This window comes from Aquarana catesbeiana, linkage group LG13 (genome assembly GCF_042186555.1).
Source record: "Aquarana catesbeiana isolate 2022-GZ linkage group LG13, ASM4218655v1, whole genome shotgun sequence".
Classification (NCBI taxonomy): domain Eukaryota; kingdom Metazoa; phylum Chordata; class Amphibia; order Anura; family Ranidae; genus Aquarana; species Aquarana catesbeiana.
The window spans coordinates 231,813,248-231,831,197 of record NC_133336.1 but is presented as its reverse complement, the minus strand read 5'-3'; the positions used below and the strand labels follow the sequence as shown (position 1 = coordinate 231,831,197).

The following is a 17,950-nucleotide window of genomic DNA, read 5'->3' as shown; positions in this document are numbered from 1 at the left end:
CAAATGAGTATAACCAAAGCTGGGAGGGATATGATGACTGTTCTCTGTGTACATGCTTATATCTTCTCCCCTGCTCTAGAATGAAGAACGTCCAACACTTCCTCATTTTGTTCGGATGCTCTGATATGATTGAACAATTAATCAACATTTTTCAAATAAAGAGGAAACTGAATTTTCCTGTATCTGTTTTCTGTGTTCGTTGATTCAGTTCTGTTTAAAATAACATGATAAGTAATAGCTATCAATATGGTATGTCTATGAGTTCATAGTCTAGTATACTCATTAGTCCAGAGCACCTGCTGCCATTTGTCTGCACTCCAGTTGTTTTCCTGCATAGTTAAATCTCTTAGAATTGTTTCCATGTCCTATGCTTGACAACATAAGAACTGGGGAGCAGAAACATGGCAGCAGGTGCTCTGGACTGATGAGTCAAAATTTTAAATATTTGTCTTCAGCAGGAGGCAGTTTGTTGGAGAATGGCTGGAGAGCAGTACAATAATGAGTGTCTGCAGACAACAGTAAAGCATGGTGGAGGTCCCTTGCAAGTTTGGGGCTGCATTTCTGCGAATGGAGTTAGAGATTTGGTCAGGATCAAAGGTGTCCTCAATGTTGAGAAATACGGCAGATACTTATCCATCATGCCACCAGGAAGGGATGTGATTGACCCAAATTTATTCTGCAGCAGAACAACCACGCTGAACATATCGCCAATGCCATTAAGAACTATCTTCAGTTTAAAGAAGTACAAGAAGTCCTGGAAGTGATGATTTGGCCCCTACAGAGCCCTTATCCCACCATCATGGAGTCAGTCTGGGATTACATAAAGAGACAGAAGGATTTGAGGCAACTGACATCCACAGAAGATGTGTGGTTGGTTCTCCAAGATGTTTGGAACAACCTACCTGCCAAGTTCCTTCAAAAACTGTGTGCAAGTCTACCTAGAAGAAGGCAAAAGGGTGGTCATACCAAATATTGGTTTGATTCAAATTTATTTTCCGTTCATTATCTTTTCATTTTGTTAATTTATAAAAATAAACCATTAACACTACTATTTCTGAAAGCATTCTTCATTTACAGCATTTTTTACACTTGCCTAAAACTTTTGCACAGTACGAATATACTGTATATACATACATTTATTGTACATATATAAAGGGTGATTTTTGTCCTCCATCTTTCATGTCTTTTTAGCTCCATTAATGTCTTTGAAAAGTTGTTGTCCAATGTCAGTGTTGCTGATGCACTTTCCCATGATGTTTTGAGGATTATTTGATTGTAGTGATTGGCCCGGGGGGGGGCATCATACAGAGTATGAGGTGGGGTAAGAGATATTTGTGAAGTTTGCAAAAACAAAAGTTCTTTAGGCTATCTCTTTTCTAAATTAATGTTTTTGTTTTTTTATGTGCATAAAATACAGCATTATGGCCACTAGATGAAGCTAAAGAGCATAGTAAATACACACGTCTTTGTAACAAGATACATTGTTACAATTCTAAAGACCCCTAGGGGGTATTAGCAAGGTATTACATTTATTGTTACATTGTAATATATAAGGTTATAAAAACTCTGTGTTTTACAGAGATCAGTAGCTCAAGTTAAAATATACACAAACCAGTGAATGAATCAAGACAATGACTCCTTCTCCTTCCTCCCTCCCTCCTGCTGTCCCTGTATGACTCATCTGGAGGTTTCAACTAGAGACAGAGTATCTGAAAGGATAAAGCTACTGCTGTGCTTTCTCTTTGGATACCCCATGGTGCACTGCGAATCCTTTGTCACTGATGATTCCTGCATTTATTGTTTATTTGTAAAACATAGATTATGTGCGTGCAAAGCTTAACTTCAGCATGAAAGTTGAGCTCTTTATAGCTTATTATTGGTTAAAGAGGATGTGCAAAATTCTGAGGGACCATCATTGAGCAGCAAGAGAGATTTGAATTTCATCTTTCTGCCATGATGTTGGAATAGAGGCCATGGGGCACCCAAGCAGACAGCAATAATACATAGAGGCCCCTATGAGTGCCTGCTTTCTACTCTTGATTCCATTTCCATTATTGTTTTGACCTGGCAGGTTTATTTTAGACCGGTCCTAGATGTCCTTGGAACTGAAGTTTTCGTAGAGAACAATATGGCCCATAGTCTGTGTTCCATCCATTTTCAAACCTTTTTAATAGTAAATGGAGGCCAATGTAAGTTCATGTTTTCAACTCCTGATGCCATTTTTACAGCTTGGCAGGTTTATATTAGATCGGTTCTAGCTTTTCTCGGAACTGACGTTCTCATAGAGTTCAGCATGGCCCAAAGTCTGCGTACCATCCATTTTTGGCCCAGAGCATTTCACAGTGGAATATGTCACTGAATATTCTTCCTATACAACAAAAAACATGAAGGAAATCATTAGTTGATTTTATAATTCACTGTTGTTCATGGCTATTGAGTTTCAGTATTTGTTTTTCCGCCACACTACAAGACCGGATACAAGATGTTTTTGTTGTAGAGGCTACTGCCCACAGTTTAGGGATATTTTATATTGTAATGGTGGAACCTTGTCTGTTATTTCTCTTATATCCATTTATTCCTGTTGTGGTTATATTACTGTTTATACTTGGATTTCATAGAACGTGACTGGTCATGTCATACTGTTATGTCCTATTGCATACCTTAAATAAAGAATAAAAATATATATATATTGTTTTTAGTATTTAGTAGATGACTTCTTACTGCCTTTCAATAGAGAAACACCCTCCAGGACTACTTACCCTGTGGTAGTTGTGCTGAAATGTAACAGTCCCACCCCGAAATCTATTAGTTCTGATCTCCTGACACCGAGAAATGATCTGGCCTAAAATCTCCACTAAGCTCTGTTTGCTATCTGACCACATAACATTCTGTAACCCCAGTGTGACCATGATGTGACTTACCTGCCCTCCTCTATTGTTATCTGTAGGACCTAAAAGGAAAAAAAAAGAAAACAATATATGAAATACAATGCAAAGGAAAAATAGTGACACTGCACAATGGGATGGGGAAGGCTGGGGGCTTTTAATCCTAAAAACTTAAAGTGATTGTAAAGGCAGAAGGTTTTTTTTATCTATGCATTAAGATTCTATTCATTCTATGCATTAAGAAAAAAAGACTTCTGTGTACAGCAGCCCCCCTCAGACCCCCTAATACTCTCCTGAGCTCCCTCTTGTGATCCAGCACATTGTAGGATTGTCACGGCTGCCCAGGACTCCCCTTCTCGTTGACTGAAAGAGCAGTACGGCGCCATTGGCTCCCGTTACTGTCAATCAAAGTCAGTCAGCCAATAAGGAGAGATCGTGGGTGGGGCGGGGCTGGGCTGCAGCTCCGTGTCTGAGTGGACACTGGGAGCTGTGGCTCTGCTCAGGTGCCCCCATAGCAAGCTGCTTACTGTGGGGGCACTCAACGGGAGGGAGGGGCCAGGAGAGCCAGCAAGGGACCCGAGAATAGGAGGATCTGGGCTGCTCTGGGCAAATCCACTGCACAGAGCACCTAAGTATAACATGTTTGTTATTTTGAACTAAAAAAAACAACAAGACGTTACAATCACTTTAAGAAGGAACATCACTTTACCCAACCAAAAAAACACACTTGTTCTTGGCAGGCTTTAACAAAAAAAAAAAAAAATATATATATATATATATATATATATATATATATATATATATATATATATATATATATATAGAGTAATAATAATAATTGAAACGTTTTTGAAAAGATTGATTTGAATATGAACCATACACACCTTGCACCTGATTAATCTGAATGTGAGAATAGCAAACATCACCATCCACATTCTGCGCCATGTTTGGTACTAAAGAAAAGCAAAAAGCAAAAAAAATGAGGTCATTTATAGAAATAGCCAATCCCCTCCATGCTCCATAACTTGGAGTCTGAGGTTGATAAGATGGGGAATTTGGAATGAATAACTAAATTAAATTAAAAAAAAATAAAAAAAGAAAAAAATTTTTTTTTTTTAAATTACCGTTACTGTAATCTTCTTGGAAATCATTTATAGAATCTGGTCCGGGCACAACATCCTGTGTTATATTATGTCCAACTCTGCATGGGATTCAAAGAATTAACTCAAGATGGATTCCTGTTCCCATTATCCCTATACTGAGTTCCCTGGTCTGTACACCTGCTGTGCCCATCACGAGGAGTTCCCACCATCCCTGTGCTGGGTTCCTGGGTCTGTACACCAGTTGTGCCCACCCTGAGGAGATTCCACTATCCCTGTGCTGGGTTCCTGGGTCTGTACACATGCTGTGCCCCTCATGAGGAGTTCCCAACATCCCTGTGCTGAGTTCCCAGGTCTATACACCTGCTGTGCTCATTATGAGGAGTTCCCACCATCCCTGTGCTGAGTTCCCGGATATGTACACCTGATGTGCCCATTATGAGGGTTTCCCACAATACCTGTGCTGTGTTCCCGGGTCTGTACACCTACTGTGCCCATTATGAGGGGTTCCCACCATCATGATTCCAGCTTTGTATTACACAATATCTAAAACATTTATCTGTCTACTTACCTGGGTCTCACTTTAGCAAAAGTCGGACCTAAATTAAGGAAAATAATAATAGTGATTATAATAATAATAGTTACCATAATGATAATAATAACAATAATATTAAAAATAATAAAGCATAATAATAGGTAATATTACCCCAAGATATGTTAATGGATTAAGGTTTGTCCTCTATTTTAGGGATGGGCCGAACACCCCCCCAGTTCGGTTCGCACCAGAACATACCGAACGGCAAAAAATTTGGCAGAACACACGAACACCGTTAAAGTCTATGGGACATAAACATGAATAATCAAAAGTGCTCATTTTAAAGGCTTATATGCAAGTTATTGTCATAAAAAATGTTTGGGGACCCGGGTCCTTCTCATGGAGACATGTATCAATGCAAAAAAAAGTTTTAAAAACGTTTTTTCATGTTAGTGTCCCATAGACTTTAACGGTGTTCTGGCGGCTTTCGAATTTGCTCCGAACACAGCATATTGTTCGGTGTTCTGCAGAACATCCGAACAACCAAAGTTCAGCCGGAACTTATGCTCGGGCCGAACTGTTCACCCATCCCTACTCTATTTTCCCTCCACTAGCCATTAACATGACCCAGAGAAGCTGAACATTTCTGCTTTTGCCGAGTTTGTGTCTGTTCCCCCCCCCCCCTCTACTTTACTGAATTCGTTGTTGAAAGCGTACAATAAAGACAACTCAAAAACCAAAAAGGTTAATTACCTGGGTTGCTTTGTTGTCGGAACCATGGAACTATTGAAGAAACTTTGTGTCTGTAGACAAACAGAACACTAGAGAGGGCAACCACCAACACCAGGACTCCAAGGAGGGGCCACAAAATACTCATCTCTGTTGGGCGAAACTATTTGGAATATAATCTTTGATAAAATACAGCAGGAAGACATTGATTGTGGAAAACCAACAAGAATGTGATATAAGAAACAACATAATATCAATGGTAAACCTTTAAGAAAACACTGTATGTATGTTGACTTTGGACACCATGAAGGCCTTCCTTGAACTCTTCAAAAACCCTGCAGCTTTAGTCACACTAAACCTTTTATGAAGGAAATTCCACAATGTGCAGGGATGTGAAGCCTGAAGAAATCTTCAATGCAAGGATGCCCCATCCTTTTCCTGTCTCAGAATTTCCATTGTTATCCTGGTTAACAGTTGGACGAGTCATAGTATTATCTCCTTCATTTATAGACCATGTTACAGGCAGTGTAATCAATGAAAGTACTTTTCTCAAAGGAACAGGGGAAGGAGAGGGTGTGTCCCAGTTGGATCATTTGTACTGCTGTTCTCTCTGAAGACCCGAAGCTGTTAACCAAAGCTTTGGTTGATCCCAGTAATTTAGTCCAACCATTAAAGCCGAAGTTTAGCTAAAAAACATTTTTCTCTACAGCTTTAGTTCCATCACGTACCTGCAAAGAAATATGTCCCTCGATGTTCAGACTGATAGATTCTGTAGAAAACTTCACTGCGGGGCTGCCCTGTCCTTTACCTGCTGCTGAACTTCCAGCAGTGTAAAGGTTAACAGCTTCAGGTATCTGAGCTTGACTACACTAAAGATGATATTGTAAGGACACACCTGTAATGAAGAATGTCCCAGGTTGTGCAGGCAGCTGGATCCTGGAGAAATCTTCACCTTGTGGCTGCCCTGTCCTCTTCCTGCTGCTGAACTTCCAGCGCTTTGAGGGTTAACATCTTCAGGTCTCCGGGCTCGACTATACTAAAGATGATATTTCAGGGACACACCTGTAATGAAGGATGTCCCTTGTTGTGCAGGCAGCTGGATCCTGGAGAAATCTTCACCTTGTGGCTGCCCTGTCCTCTTCCTGCTGCTGAACTTCCAGCGCTTTGAGGGTTAGCATCTACATGTCTCCGGGCTCAACTATACTAAAGATGGTATTGCAGGGACACACCTGTAATGAAGAATGTCCCAGGTTGTGCAGGCAGCTGGATCCCGGAGAAATCTTTACCTTGTGGCTGCCCTGTCCTCTTCCTGCTGCTGAACTTCCATTACTGTGAGGGTTAACAACTTCAGATCTCTAGACTCGACTACATTAAAGATGGTATTGCAGGGACACACCTATATTGAAGGATGTCCCATGTTGTGCAGGCAGCTGGACCCTGGAGAAGTCTTCACCTTGTGGCTGCCCTGTCCTCTTCCTGCTGCTGAACCTCCAGCGCTTTGAGGGTTAACATCTTCAGGTCTCCAGGCTCAACTATACTAAAGATGATATTACAGGGACACACCTGTAATGAAAGATGTCCCGTGTTGTGCAGGCAGCTGAATCATGGAGAAATCTTCACTGAAGTAATGCCTGTTCTCTTCCTGTCTCTGAACCTCTGGCACTGCAATGGTTAACAGCTTTAGGTCTTAATGCAGAACAGCAGTACAAATGGTCTAATGGGGACATGAATCCTCCAGCCCTCTCGTTCATTGAGAAACTTTCTTTTGCCGATTACACAACCTTTAACACGATCTGTGATTGAGGGGAGTGTCTAGTCAGTCACAAAATTGTTTTCCCCATTTACAGGCAGTATAATGAGTGAAAAAGCTTCTCTCAATGGAGGAGCAGGGAGGAACAGGTGTGTCCCCGTCGGATCATCTACAGTGCAGCTGAGCCCAGAGACCTGAAACTGCTAAACCTCCAGCAGCAGGAGGAGGAGGGGGCAGCCCTGTAGTGAAGATTTCTACAGGATCCAGCAGTCTGCACATCATGGGACATACATCATTACAGTTAAGTGATGGAAATAAAGCTGTAAAAAAAAAAGCTTTTATGGTTAAACTAAATTACTGGGATCAACCAACAGCTAAAATATGGAAATGATGGCTCTGGATTTGGCTACGACCTCAAAGAACTGACGCAGGGTACATTCTTTAGCTATATGGCAGAGTTGCCATGCCAGGAAACATCTAATTATCCTGACAATGTATCTTTAAATTAATTATTATGCCAAAAAATAAATAAATTGTTGAAATTTTGATCAAATACAATTGTGGCTATTGTAGGAAGGAAACACTTACGCTCTGGTGGGTCATCATCCTCCAATGTGAAAGTGCTCTCCTTGACCAGGCTCTGTTGAAGAACATTTATGTTCTGGATGTTGCTGATCACAGAGAAGGTTCTGTTGGATACTTTGTTGCTGGCAGAGCACTGGTAAGATCCTGAATGGTGATAGCGGAGATAGTGGATGTATAACACCTTTCCATTGTCTCTGAGCTGATAGACCCAGAGATTCTTCTTCAACACCTTCCCATTGTGCATCCAGAGGAAAGTTGGAGAAGAGCCCCGCTCTACTGAACACTTCAGTGTCAACGAGTCTCCAAATACAAAATCCTCATGAGCTTTATCCAAGACGATGTTTACTCCTGATACCGGAACTGTTAAGAAAATTAATACAGAACACTCAGTAATATTAAAGTGTGATACATTGCATCTTGTTTAACTCTTTAATGACCAGAGGTGGTTGATACGTAGATACCCAGACCAGATGTATACCTGACAGTTGAATTGACAGTAACTCTATAATTAATTTGTTAAACATTTTTACTAATTTATTAAGGGCATATAAGGCTTTTATTTGGTATGTTCCAATTGTTTAAAAGCTTAGGCTTAGGAAATGTTTTATTAAATCAGCATAAGGGATGGTAATTACATTTAATGCAAAATGTCTGTGCTGGTGCCGGCTGTCCTAGCTGAAATCCAACCCCCATTACTCCATAGCAACCCTTCCAGTAGTGCAGGGGTTAATAGCAGCACTGGACCTGTCATAGGCACTTGTCAAGAGTTCGTAGAAGCTGTACTATAACTTCCATCAATAAAACACATTCTATGACTGAAGGACGGACAGATGAATGAAAGTCCACCTCCTCCATTTATAGAGCACCTCTCATTTATGGAAGCTATAGATATTCAGGTATTCTCCGCCTCTTCCAAATCTCCAAATTCCTTTTTTTTGCTGCTGTGATCTGACTGCCTGTTAGAGGGTGGCAATGTTTGTTCTCCATGGTCCCACTGTATGTAGGAATGTAGCCATTCTGTCTTGGTCCCACTGTATGTAGAAATGTAGCCACCCTGTCTTGATCTCAATGTATGTAGGAGCGTAGTCAACCTGTCTTTGTCCCACTGTATGTTGGAAAATAGCCATCCTGTCTTTGTCCATCCGTATGTAGGAACATAACCACCATGTCTTGGTCTAAATGTATGTAGGACTGTAGCCACCCGCCACCCAGTCTTATTTCCACGGTATGTAGAAACCTAGCCACCCTCTCTTGTATGTATCTGTAATGTATCTACATTGTATGTAAGAACATAGCCACCCTGTCTTGGTTCCACTGTATGTATGACTGTAGCCACCCGCCACCCAGTCTTATTTCCACGGTATGTAGAAACCTAGCCACCCTCGCTTGGTCCTACTGAATGTAGGAATGTAGCCACCCTGTCTTGGCCCCACTATATAGGAACATAGCCATCCTCTCTTGCTCACTGCCAAGATGGACTATGGTCTATTGGATTAGTAGTGAGCATAGAGCAGTGCACATGACCACAATCAACATCTACTCCAGGGTTTCTCAACCAGGGTTCCATGAAACTCTAGGGTACCTCCAATGGTTGCTAGGGGTTCCTTGAGCAATGATCAATTTTTGTCTCTCAGATAAGTTCCCAGTGACACCAGTGATGTTTTTAGCTGTCTGTAGGGGGGAAATTCTTCCCCAAGACCACTGATGTGATCACAGCATTCTTCCACTGACTATCACACCTAGGTATCATGAGTTGTAGATACAGTCATTTTTAACAGGGGTTCCCTGAGACCGAAAGGTTATTTTAAGGTTTCCTCTGTGTTGAAAAGCTTGAGAAAGTCTGATCTACTCATTCCAAACAAATGAAAGTTAGTGGGTAAAGGACGAATTTTGTAAGCTCATGGAGGGCTTTACAATGTCACGAAAAACAGATTACAAGGCCATTAATTAGAGGATGTGTATGGATTACTATTGGAGGATAAGGATATCATTTAGAGATTTCAAAATAAAATCAACAAAGTGTATAAATAGCCCCCAAAAAATTGTTTTGGATAGATTAGGAAAGTGTTAAACCCCTTGCGTCCTCTTGGTGAGGTTTCTATCCACTTCCTGTTTCGGGGATACAACAGGAAATAAAGGGGAAAGGAGAATTCTCAGTTTTGACAGATGTCACCAGAAGAACGTGTCCCCACTGGAAGATTTATTCCTTGTTCCTGTTCTGATCGCAACCATAAGATTTTGGATTTTTCATTCCTTTCTGTCTCAGTGACAATGATCACAAGGACAAACAGATTGGGGAATCTCCCTAGTGTGGTCACAGACAGCATTAAACTAAGATTTAAAAAAAAGTTTTGTCTATACATATAATTTAAGTATAGAGTCAATAACCCAATGATGAACTGAATAATGAAGTACTTACCAACTACGAGCAGGAAGACCATGTTGCTGAGTTGTTTTTGTTTTGCAATGCCGTTGTCAGAAATGCAGTAATATAATCCTGCCATAGATGGAGATATGTTGGCTACTCTTACCACTGCTGCCTCCTTCTGCTGAACGGTGATATTACGGAAGGATGTGTCATTATGATAGAAAGTGTAACATATAGGAAGGGTGCTCATTGTGGACTCACATGAGAGGTTGATATTATCCCCTACTACCACCTTATTAGCACTCAGCTTCATTTGTGTTTGGCCAGAGGCATCTGCGAAAAGAAGACACATTAGCTATAACATATGTCAGCGTTTGTGATTTATTTATTTATTTTTTTATTATGTAAGCTCTTACACATCTATACACCCCTTATGGTCCAGAGCAATTTATACTTGTCTGCTATGAGACCCATATTAATTAATACATTTTTAGGACAAGCACATTCTTTTGGTGATATTGTCATGCAGAAAAAAAAGTATATATATATATATATATATATATATATATATATATATATTTATGGTCGGAGCCCTCTGTCCTGAGAGATATGAAGCACATAAACACGTCACAAGACTAACAACATAAAATAGACCTGAAGTGTGCCCTGGCCTGCTGTATGGTAAACCCAGATCTGCTGGGTGGTATGCCAGAGAAGGGCGCATACCTTAAGAAAGTAATGGATGTTTCTGTAGAGAAATTGTTTGAAGAGAAGTACCCCAAGAAGGGGAATGGGTGGGTGGGTACTGCGCACTGGAACAGACACAGACCATCCTGGGTGGTCTGGTTAAATACCCTCCAGGCTCCTCCCATAACTTCAGGCCGGTAAACCGGCCTTCCTATTTATGGTCGGAGCCCTCCGTCCTGAGAGATATGAAGCACATAAACACGTCACAAGACTAACAACATAAAATAGACCTGAAGTGTGCCCTGGCCTGCTGTATGGTAAACCCAGATCTGCTGGGTGGTATGCCAGAGAAGGGCGCAAAAAGACTTGGTTAGGGAGGTAATGATTTAAGTTTACTGATATACTACAGGGCAAGCTTGCCAAAGGCTTGTGACATTTCTGCTTGTGGATTGGGAATGTATCGAGCGAAGCAAGCGAATTTCCGCCTGCCCATTTTCTAGATGACGTGGTCCGGGACCCCGTTTCGTGAGGCTGCTGATGCTACTCCAATGCGAAAGAATTTCCAGAGAATTGTCCGGGGTCAAGGCCTAAGTTGGGCAAAAGATTTCTAACGTGTCTAGTGAACTGGTTGCTACTTAGAGGGCTAGTAGGGAACGGTAGTAATGGCTGCCTTCCGAGAGGTCGGGCAGATGAGCTAATAACTGGTCTAGAATGGCCACGGGGCACCAGGCGTTTACGAGTCTGGGAAGTATGATATCTACACCGGGACCAGACTGTTGTGTTTTGGACACCATGAGGTGTCGGATGAAGTAACTTTGGTGGCGTGTCAGGTGGCATCTATGTAACATGTTACTGGGGCCGGTGACCGTGAATTCACTGGGGCATAAGAAACCGCAGAAATCCAGGTAGATGGCTGCGTGAACGACCGGGCTGAAATTAACCCAAAGGGGAATGTGACAGGATGGTAGACCTGTCTCGGAATATGGTGCTGGTCGCAGGCAGGCGTTTACTGTTGATTTGGAGTTGTCTGTGACTACCGTGCAGTGTAGACTTGACCGCATGGGCGGCAACCAAAGATGGTTTGGTAGGATTTTGTAAGGAGATTAAATGCTGGATGCCAGCTAAGTAGAGACTAATGGTATGGTGTGAAAATGCCAACTGTGTGTGTGTGGCAAGATGATATGAAGGCCAGGATGTGATGGAAATCTCCTGATACTGCCCCAGGGTTTGAGACTAGGAACCTGTCATGGATATTCCAGGCAGTACGGTAGGCCTTCAGGGCGTTTGTGAGAAAATGATAGATTAATAAGGCGGGTAGCATTGTGAAGGTGTTTGTTTTAATCCGAGGTTAGCTACGACCAATGTGGGATAAGAAACATGGTCGGGTCGGTTCCAGATCCCTGTGAAAGAATAACGCAAAGTTAAAACGGGTAGTGCGTCGGCCAGAGTATCGCATTTGCCTGGGATGTAGATGCAGCGAACATTATTTGGTGCTGTGGGGATAGTTGCACCAGCCTGCTCAGGAAGGCCATGATGGCCAGCGAGTTGAACCTGCTTTTATTTAGAATACTAGCTGTGGCTTGGTTGTCTGTGGCAAACGACAGTGTTTGTCCTGCCCAGTTACTGCGCCAGACATGAGCTGCTGCAATAATGGGGTAGAGTTCAATCAAAGAAAAGGACTAACTGAAGTCGGGAATCAAAAGGATTTCTGATGGCCATGGCCCTTCAGACCAAAGATAGCCAAAAAATTGACGCGAGGACCTGTGGAGGCTGCGGCGTCCGTGACTACCTGAGATGAAGAGGGAGATGCTAACGGAATGAACATTGACATACCATTCCAGTTGATGAGAAATTCATTCCATCTGGGCAGATCCGCTATTTCTGGCACGTCTAATTTAAGGATTTAGTCAGGAACTTGTACTTGGGAGAGAAACACTAGGAGGCATGAGATAAGGGTCACCTCGAGTCTGTTTTTTTTTTTTTTTTTTTAAGTGCTACTAAAAAGATGAAGTGGGCTGTATGAGCGCCACTGAGTGTGCTTGCAGAGATTGCAAGGAGTATATGTTGATATGCATGTTTGCAGCGATTGCAAATGGGTATATGCTGAGATGCGTGTTTTTGCAGCAATTGCAAGGAGTATATATTGAGATGCGTGTTTTTGCAGCGATTGCAGGGAGTATATACTGAGATGCGTGTTTTTGCAGCGATTGCAGGGAGTATATACTGAGATGCGTGTTTTTGCAGCGATTGCAAGGGGTATATACTGAGATGCGTTTTTTTTTTTTTTTATGCCGTGACTGCAAAATGGGTAAATGCTGAGATGCGTGTTTTGCAGTGATTGCAAGTGGGTAAACACTAAGATGCGAGTATTTGCAGCAATTGCGAGGAGTTTATACTGAGATGCATGTTTTGCAGTGATTGCAAACGGGTATGTGGTAAGTTGCGTGTATTTGTAGCAATTGCAAGGAGTTTGTACTGAGATGCGTATTTTACAGAGATTGCAAAATGGGTATATGCTGAGATGCGTGTTTTGCAGCGATTGCAAGTGGGTAAACACTAAGATGCGAGTATTTGCAGCAATTGCAAGGAGTTTATACTGAGATGCATGTTTTGCAGTGATTGCAAATGGGTATGTGGTAAGATGCGTGTATTTGTAGCAATTGCAAGGAGTTTGTACTGAGATGCATATTTTTCAGAGATTGCAAAATGGGTATATGCTGAGATGCGTGTTTTGCGGCGATTGCAAGTGGGTAAACACTAAGATGCGTGTATTTGCAGCAATTGCAAGGAGTTTATACTGAGATGCATGTTTTGCAGTGATTGCAAATGGGTATGTGGTAAGATGCGTGTATTTGTAGCAATTGCAAGGAGTTTGTACTGAGATGCATATTTTACAGAGATTGCAAAATGGGTATATGCTGAGATGCGTGTTTTTTTTTTTTTTTGCAGCAAATGCAAGGAGTTATGATGAGATGCGTTTCGTGCTGTGATTGCAAGGAGTCATGATGAGATGCGTGTCTTGCAGCGATTGCAAGGAGTCATGATGAGATGCGTGTCTTGCAGCGATTGCGAGGTGTTATGATGAGATACGTGTCTGTGAATGTTAATGCTTTAATACACGTAAGGCTGAAGATCTGAATCCTAAGTTCCACTGTATTCGTAAGCGCCGATGCAACTAATTCAAACCGGGCTGAGGTGTAAGCACCGGTGGGGCTTTATTTGTGAAAGATCAGTCAGAGAAGTTTTGTATTGCCCAGGATCCGAATCGTTGAGCTGGTGCTGCGATTTGGACTCGGATCAGTTGGTGGAGTTGTACGGTTGGTGGAGTTCATATTGCCGAGGATCCGAATCATTGCACTGATGCTGTGACTAGATTCGGATCGGTTGTGGATGTGAGGTGACGAGGGGGCTTGTATGGATTGCTGGATTGCTAGATCCGAATCGCTGAGCCGGTGCTGCGACTGGACTCGGATCGGTTGGTGATGCTTTGTATTGCAGAGGATCCGAATCATTGAGCCGGTGCTACGACTGGACTCGGATTGGCCGGTGGGGTTTGTAATGCCGAGGATTCTGCATCATTGAGCCGGTATGCGATTGGACTCGGATCGGTCGGTGAAAGTTGGGTTGGCAAGGATCCGAATCGTTGAGCCAGTGCTACGACTGGACTCGGATCGGTTGGTGACGCTTTGTATTGCAGAGGATCCGAATCATTGAGCCGGTGCTACGACTGGACTCGGATCGGTCGGTGAAAGTTGTATTTGGCTAGGATCTGAATCACTGAGCCGGTGCTACGACTGGACTCGGATTGGTCAGGGAAAGTTGGGTTGGCAAGGATCCAAATCGTTTAGCCTATGCTTCAACTGGACTCGGATTGGACGGTGGGGTTTGTAATGCTGAGGATTCTGAAACATTGAGCCGGTATGTGACTGGACTCGGATCGGTCAGTGAAGTTGGGTTGGCAAGGATCCGAATCGTTGAGCCGGTGCTGCGACTGGACTCGGATTGGACGGTGGGGTTTGTAATGCCAAGGATCTTTAATCATTGAGCCGGTATGCGACTGGACTCGGATCAGTTGGTGAAAGTTGGTTTGGGAAGGATCTGAATCGTTAAGCCGGTGCTACGACTGGACTCGGATTGGATGGTGGGGTTTGTAATGCTAAGGATCCGAATCATTGAGCCGGTGTTACAACTGGACTCGGATCGGTCGGATGAAAGAAGCACACTGTTGGTGAGTGCTTGTGTATGCTGAGGATCCGAATCATTGAGCCGGTGTTGCGACTGGACTCGGATCGGTCGGGTGAAAGAAGCACACTGTTGGTGAGTGCTTGTGTATGCTGAGGATCTGAATCATTGAGTCGGTGTTGCGACTGGACTCGGGTCGGTGGGATGAAAGAAGCACACTGTTGGTGAGTGCTTGTGTATGCTGAGGATCTGAATCATTGAGCCGGTGTTGTGACTGGACTCGGGTCGGTGGGATGAAAGAAGCACACTGTTGGTGAGTGCTTGTGTATGCTGAGGATCCGAATCATTGAGCCGGTGTTGCGACTGGACTCGGATCGGTTGGTGATGTTTGTATTGCCAAGGATCCGAATCTTTAAGCCGGTGCTGCGACTGGACTCGGATCGGTTGGTGGAGTTCGTTTTGCAGAGGATCTGAATCTTTGCGCTGATTATGCGACTAGATTCAGATCAGTTGTGGATGTAAGGTGACGATGGGGCTTGTGTTTCCGGGTCCGAATCGTTGAGCCGGTGCTACGACTGGACTCGGATCGGCTGACGGTGTTAGTGGTTGAAGGGGCTTGTGATTTGCTGAGGATCTAAATCATAGGGCCGATGTTGCGACTACATTTGTTGTAAGTGACTTGTTCCCAAGGTGGCTTGTGCTTATTCATACGGTTCTTACCACCTAGTCGGTAAGATACCAGTGGTGCCGAGTGGAGGCTGTCATGAGTCGTAACATCGCGGATGCGACTGGGCTCGAATGAGGAACGGAGAAAGGCAGTAAGTACGGATGTGTGCGAATAACCGAGTAAGACCTACGAAGTTGTAGGTGGTTTACGAAGGGGAACATAAAGTAACGGTTCGGTAGCAGGAAAGCACAAGTGCTACCTGCGACAGTGAGTGTGGGACAATTGATAAAACCTACGACCAATCTCGAAGGACATGCAGTGAGTTGGTAGAGTCGGCCTCTGCAATGCATCTGATATGAATCAGTTTGTAAAACATATTAAATTAATCCGATATAAATCGGTAGTAAGGAGTATCTGATACAAATTGGTTGTAGAGTGTATGCCACCCCTTACTGTGAAACTGAACACTTATCAACTACCCATCCCCCTAGGCTAATCAAGTGCAGAGAAGGCACCAGGTGGGCTCAACCACACCTCAATCAGCCACAGAAACCTATACAAACAATATATGCTGATCTCCTAGTGAATGAGATGGCAACCCCAAGGAGCATGAATTTTTTGACCAGTGAAGCCTATTGCGAGTGATATTGAGAACGATCTATAGTGACTGGAGGCTTGGGTCTACGAATGAATCGTATTTTTGTCAGAAGGAACTTTACGAATGTACTATGCCTGTGCCGAATGATGTCGGGACATGAGCGACGACAACTCCGGGGCAGGTTTTTTCACGAAAGGGGTGCAGGATAAGAAGCATAATAAATCGCAAGATTTTGCACATGACACGAAAGTTTGGATACTACCTGCGACCGTGAGTGGGAACCGCCGACGAAGACCACGAATGAAAAGTGCGATTGAATGCACAGACTGCCGACCGTGAGGTGAGCTGGGAAGAGTCAGCCCTGTGATGTGAGCTACCGCGCACTGGAACCGACACAGACCATCCTGGGTGGTCTGGTTAAATACCCTCCAGGCTCCTCCCATAACTTCAGGCCGGTAAACCGGCCTTCCTATATATATATATATATATATATATATATATATATATATATATATATATATATATATATTAAGCCTATTAATCCGTGTTATTTTAAAAATAATGTTTTACTGTGGATAAGTATACATTATATTCTATAATTCGTTTTATTTTAAATGACACTAAATGAATGATTCTGGTACAAAGTTATTTACAAATTAAATAAAAGCTTTTTTTTTAAATGCATTTCTTTTATTGCAACACTTAAAAAAAAATTAACAAGTAAAAAAAAGTGAAATAATAACCGCTAGAAAAATAATCCACTGGAAAATTAAAGCTAAAGGGAAAAGGGGAAGAAGGAGTTCTACAGACATAGTTCTGGACTAACTGTTCTTTTAACAGCAGTAGCTAAAATAGCTGCTGTATTTATATAGCAAATCCCGACTGTCATTTTAACAGCCAGCATATGTGAAGAGAGGATACATCAGTAGAATAGCAGAATAAATCATACCATATACTGTATGTCCTGTGTCCTAACAAGAAGTGAGAGGGAAATCTACCCAACAAGAACAAAGGCAGCAATAACATTTTTTATCAGGATTTATGAAGTAAGGAGCGGGATCGTATTTCTATTGCAGTCCCATATTGTAAAAAGGGCAAGTCCAACTTGTCGACCCAACTACAAATGCTTCCAAAATCTAGATTATAAAACAGCAGTCTCAGTTTCATACATTTGCAAATACATGCCAAGCCATGCCTCGAGGTCTAGGAGCCTCTATATCATTTTGTCCTGCCCTATTGAAGCACTTAACTTGGGATCTATATACAGTACATATATGAGAACAAGCTTGCCTGGATCTTGGAGTTTACTCAATGAAATCTGGCTCTGGCTCTTTAATATTTAAATGGTCATGCTGATGCTAGCTATACATATAAGGATAATCAAGGGTTGGACCAAAGTGTTGGAAACCTGCTGCAGATATGATTCTTACCAATCATGACTACCATATGCTTGATGCATAGCTGAGTCTTTCTTGTTTTTTTGGAACATAATTGGTACACAGAAACAGGAAAATACATCATAACCATATAGTTCCAGAAGGAAGAACATTCCATTAAAAAAATCTCTCCACCATGGCCAAGACCAAAGAGCTGTCAAGAGCTGTCCAAGGATGTCAGGGACAAGATTGTAAACCTACACAATACTGGAATGGGCTACAAGACTATTGCCAAGCAGCTTGGTGAGAGGGTGACAACAGTTGGTGCGATTATTCACAAATGGGAGAAACACAAAATTGAAACACAAAATACAAAACTGTCAATCTCCCTCAGTCTGGGGCTCCATGCAAGATCTCACCTCCTGGAGTTTCAATGACCATATGAACGGTGAGGAATCAGCCCAAAACTACACGGGAGAATCTTGTCA

The 17,950-nt window shown here is 42.5% G+C and overlaps 1 protein-coding gene across 2 annotated transcripts in view; it reads right to left on the bottom strand.

The window, feature by feature from the left end:
- Positions 1 to 979: 979 nt before the first annotated feature.
- The window catches only part of LOC141116938 (Fc receptor-like protein 3), a 54,362-nt gene continuing 37,391 nt past the window's right edge, over positions 980 to 17,950 (bottom strand). For both annotated transcript variants that reach the window (XM_073609449.1, XM_073609450.1), the window contains 8 exons: positions 10,004 to 10,285; positions 7,588 to 7,944; positions 5,274 to 5,399; positions 4,557 to 4,584; positions 4,010 to 4,086; positions 3,770 to 3,838; positions 2,922 to 2,950; positions 980 to 2,368 (listed from right to left, as the gene is read on the bottom strand). In XM_073609449.1, the coding sequence (XP_073465550.1) occupies positions 2,255 to 2,368; positions 2,922 to 2,950; positions 3,770 to 3,838; positions 4,010 to 4,086; positions 4,557 to 4,584; positions 5,274 to 5,399; positions 7,588 to 7,944; positions 10,004 to 10,285 (1,082 nt within the window). In that variant the 3' untranslated portion in view covers positions 980 to 2,254. The remainder of the gene's footprint in view (positions 2,369 to 2,921; positions 2,951 to 3,769; positions 3,839 to 4,009; positions 4,087 to 4,556; positions 4,585 to 5,273; positions 5,400 to 7,587; positions 7,945 to 10,003; positions 10,286 to 17,950) is intronic.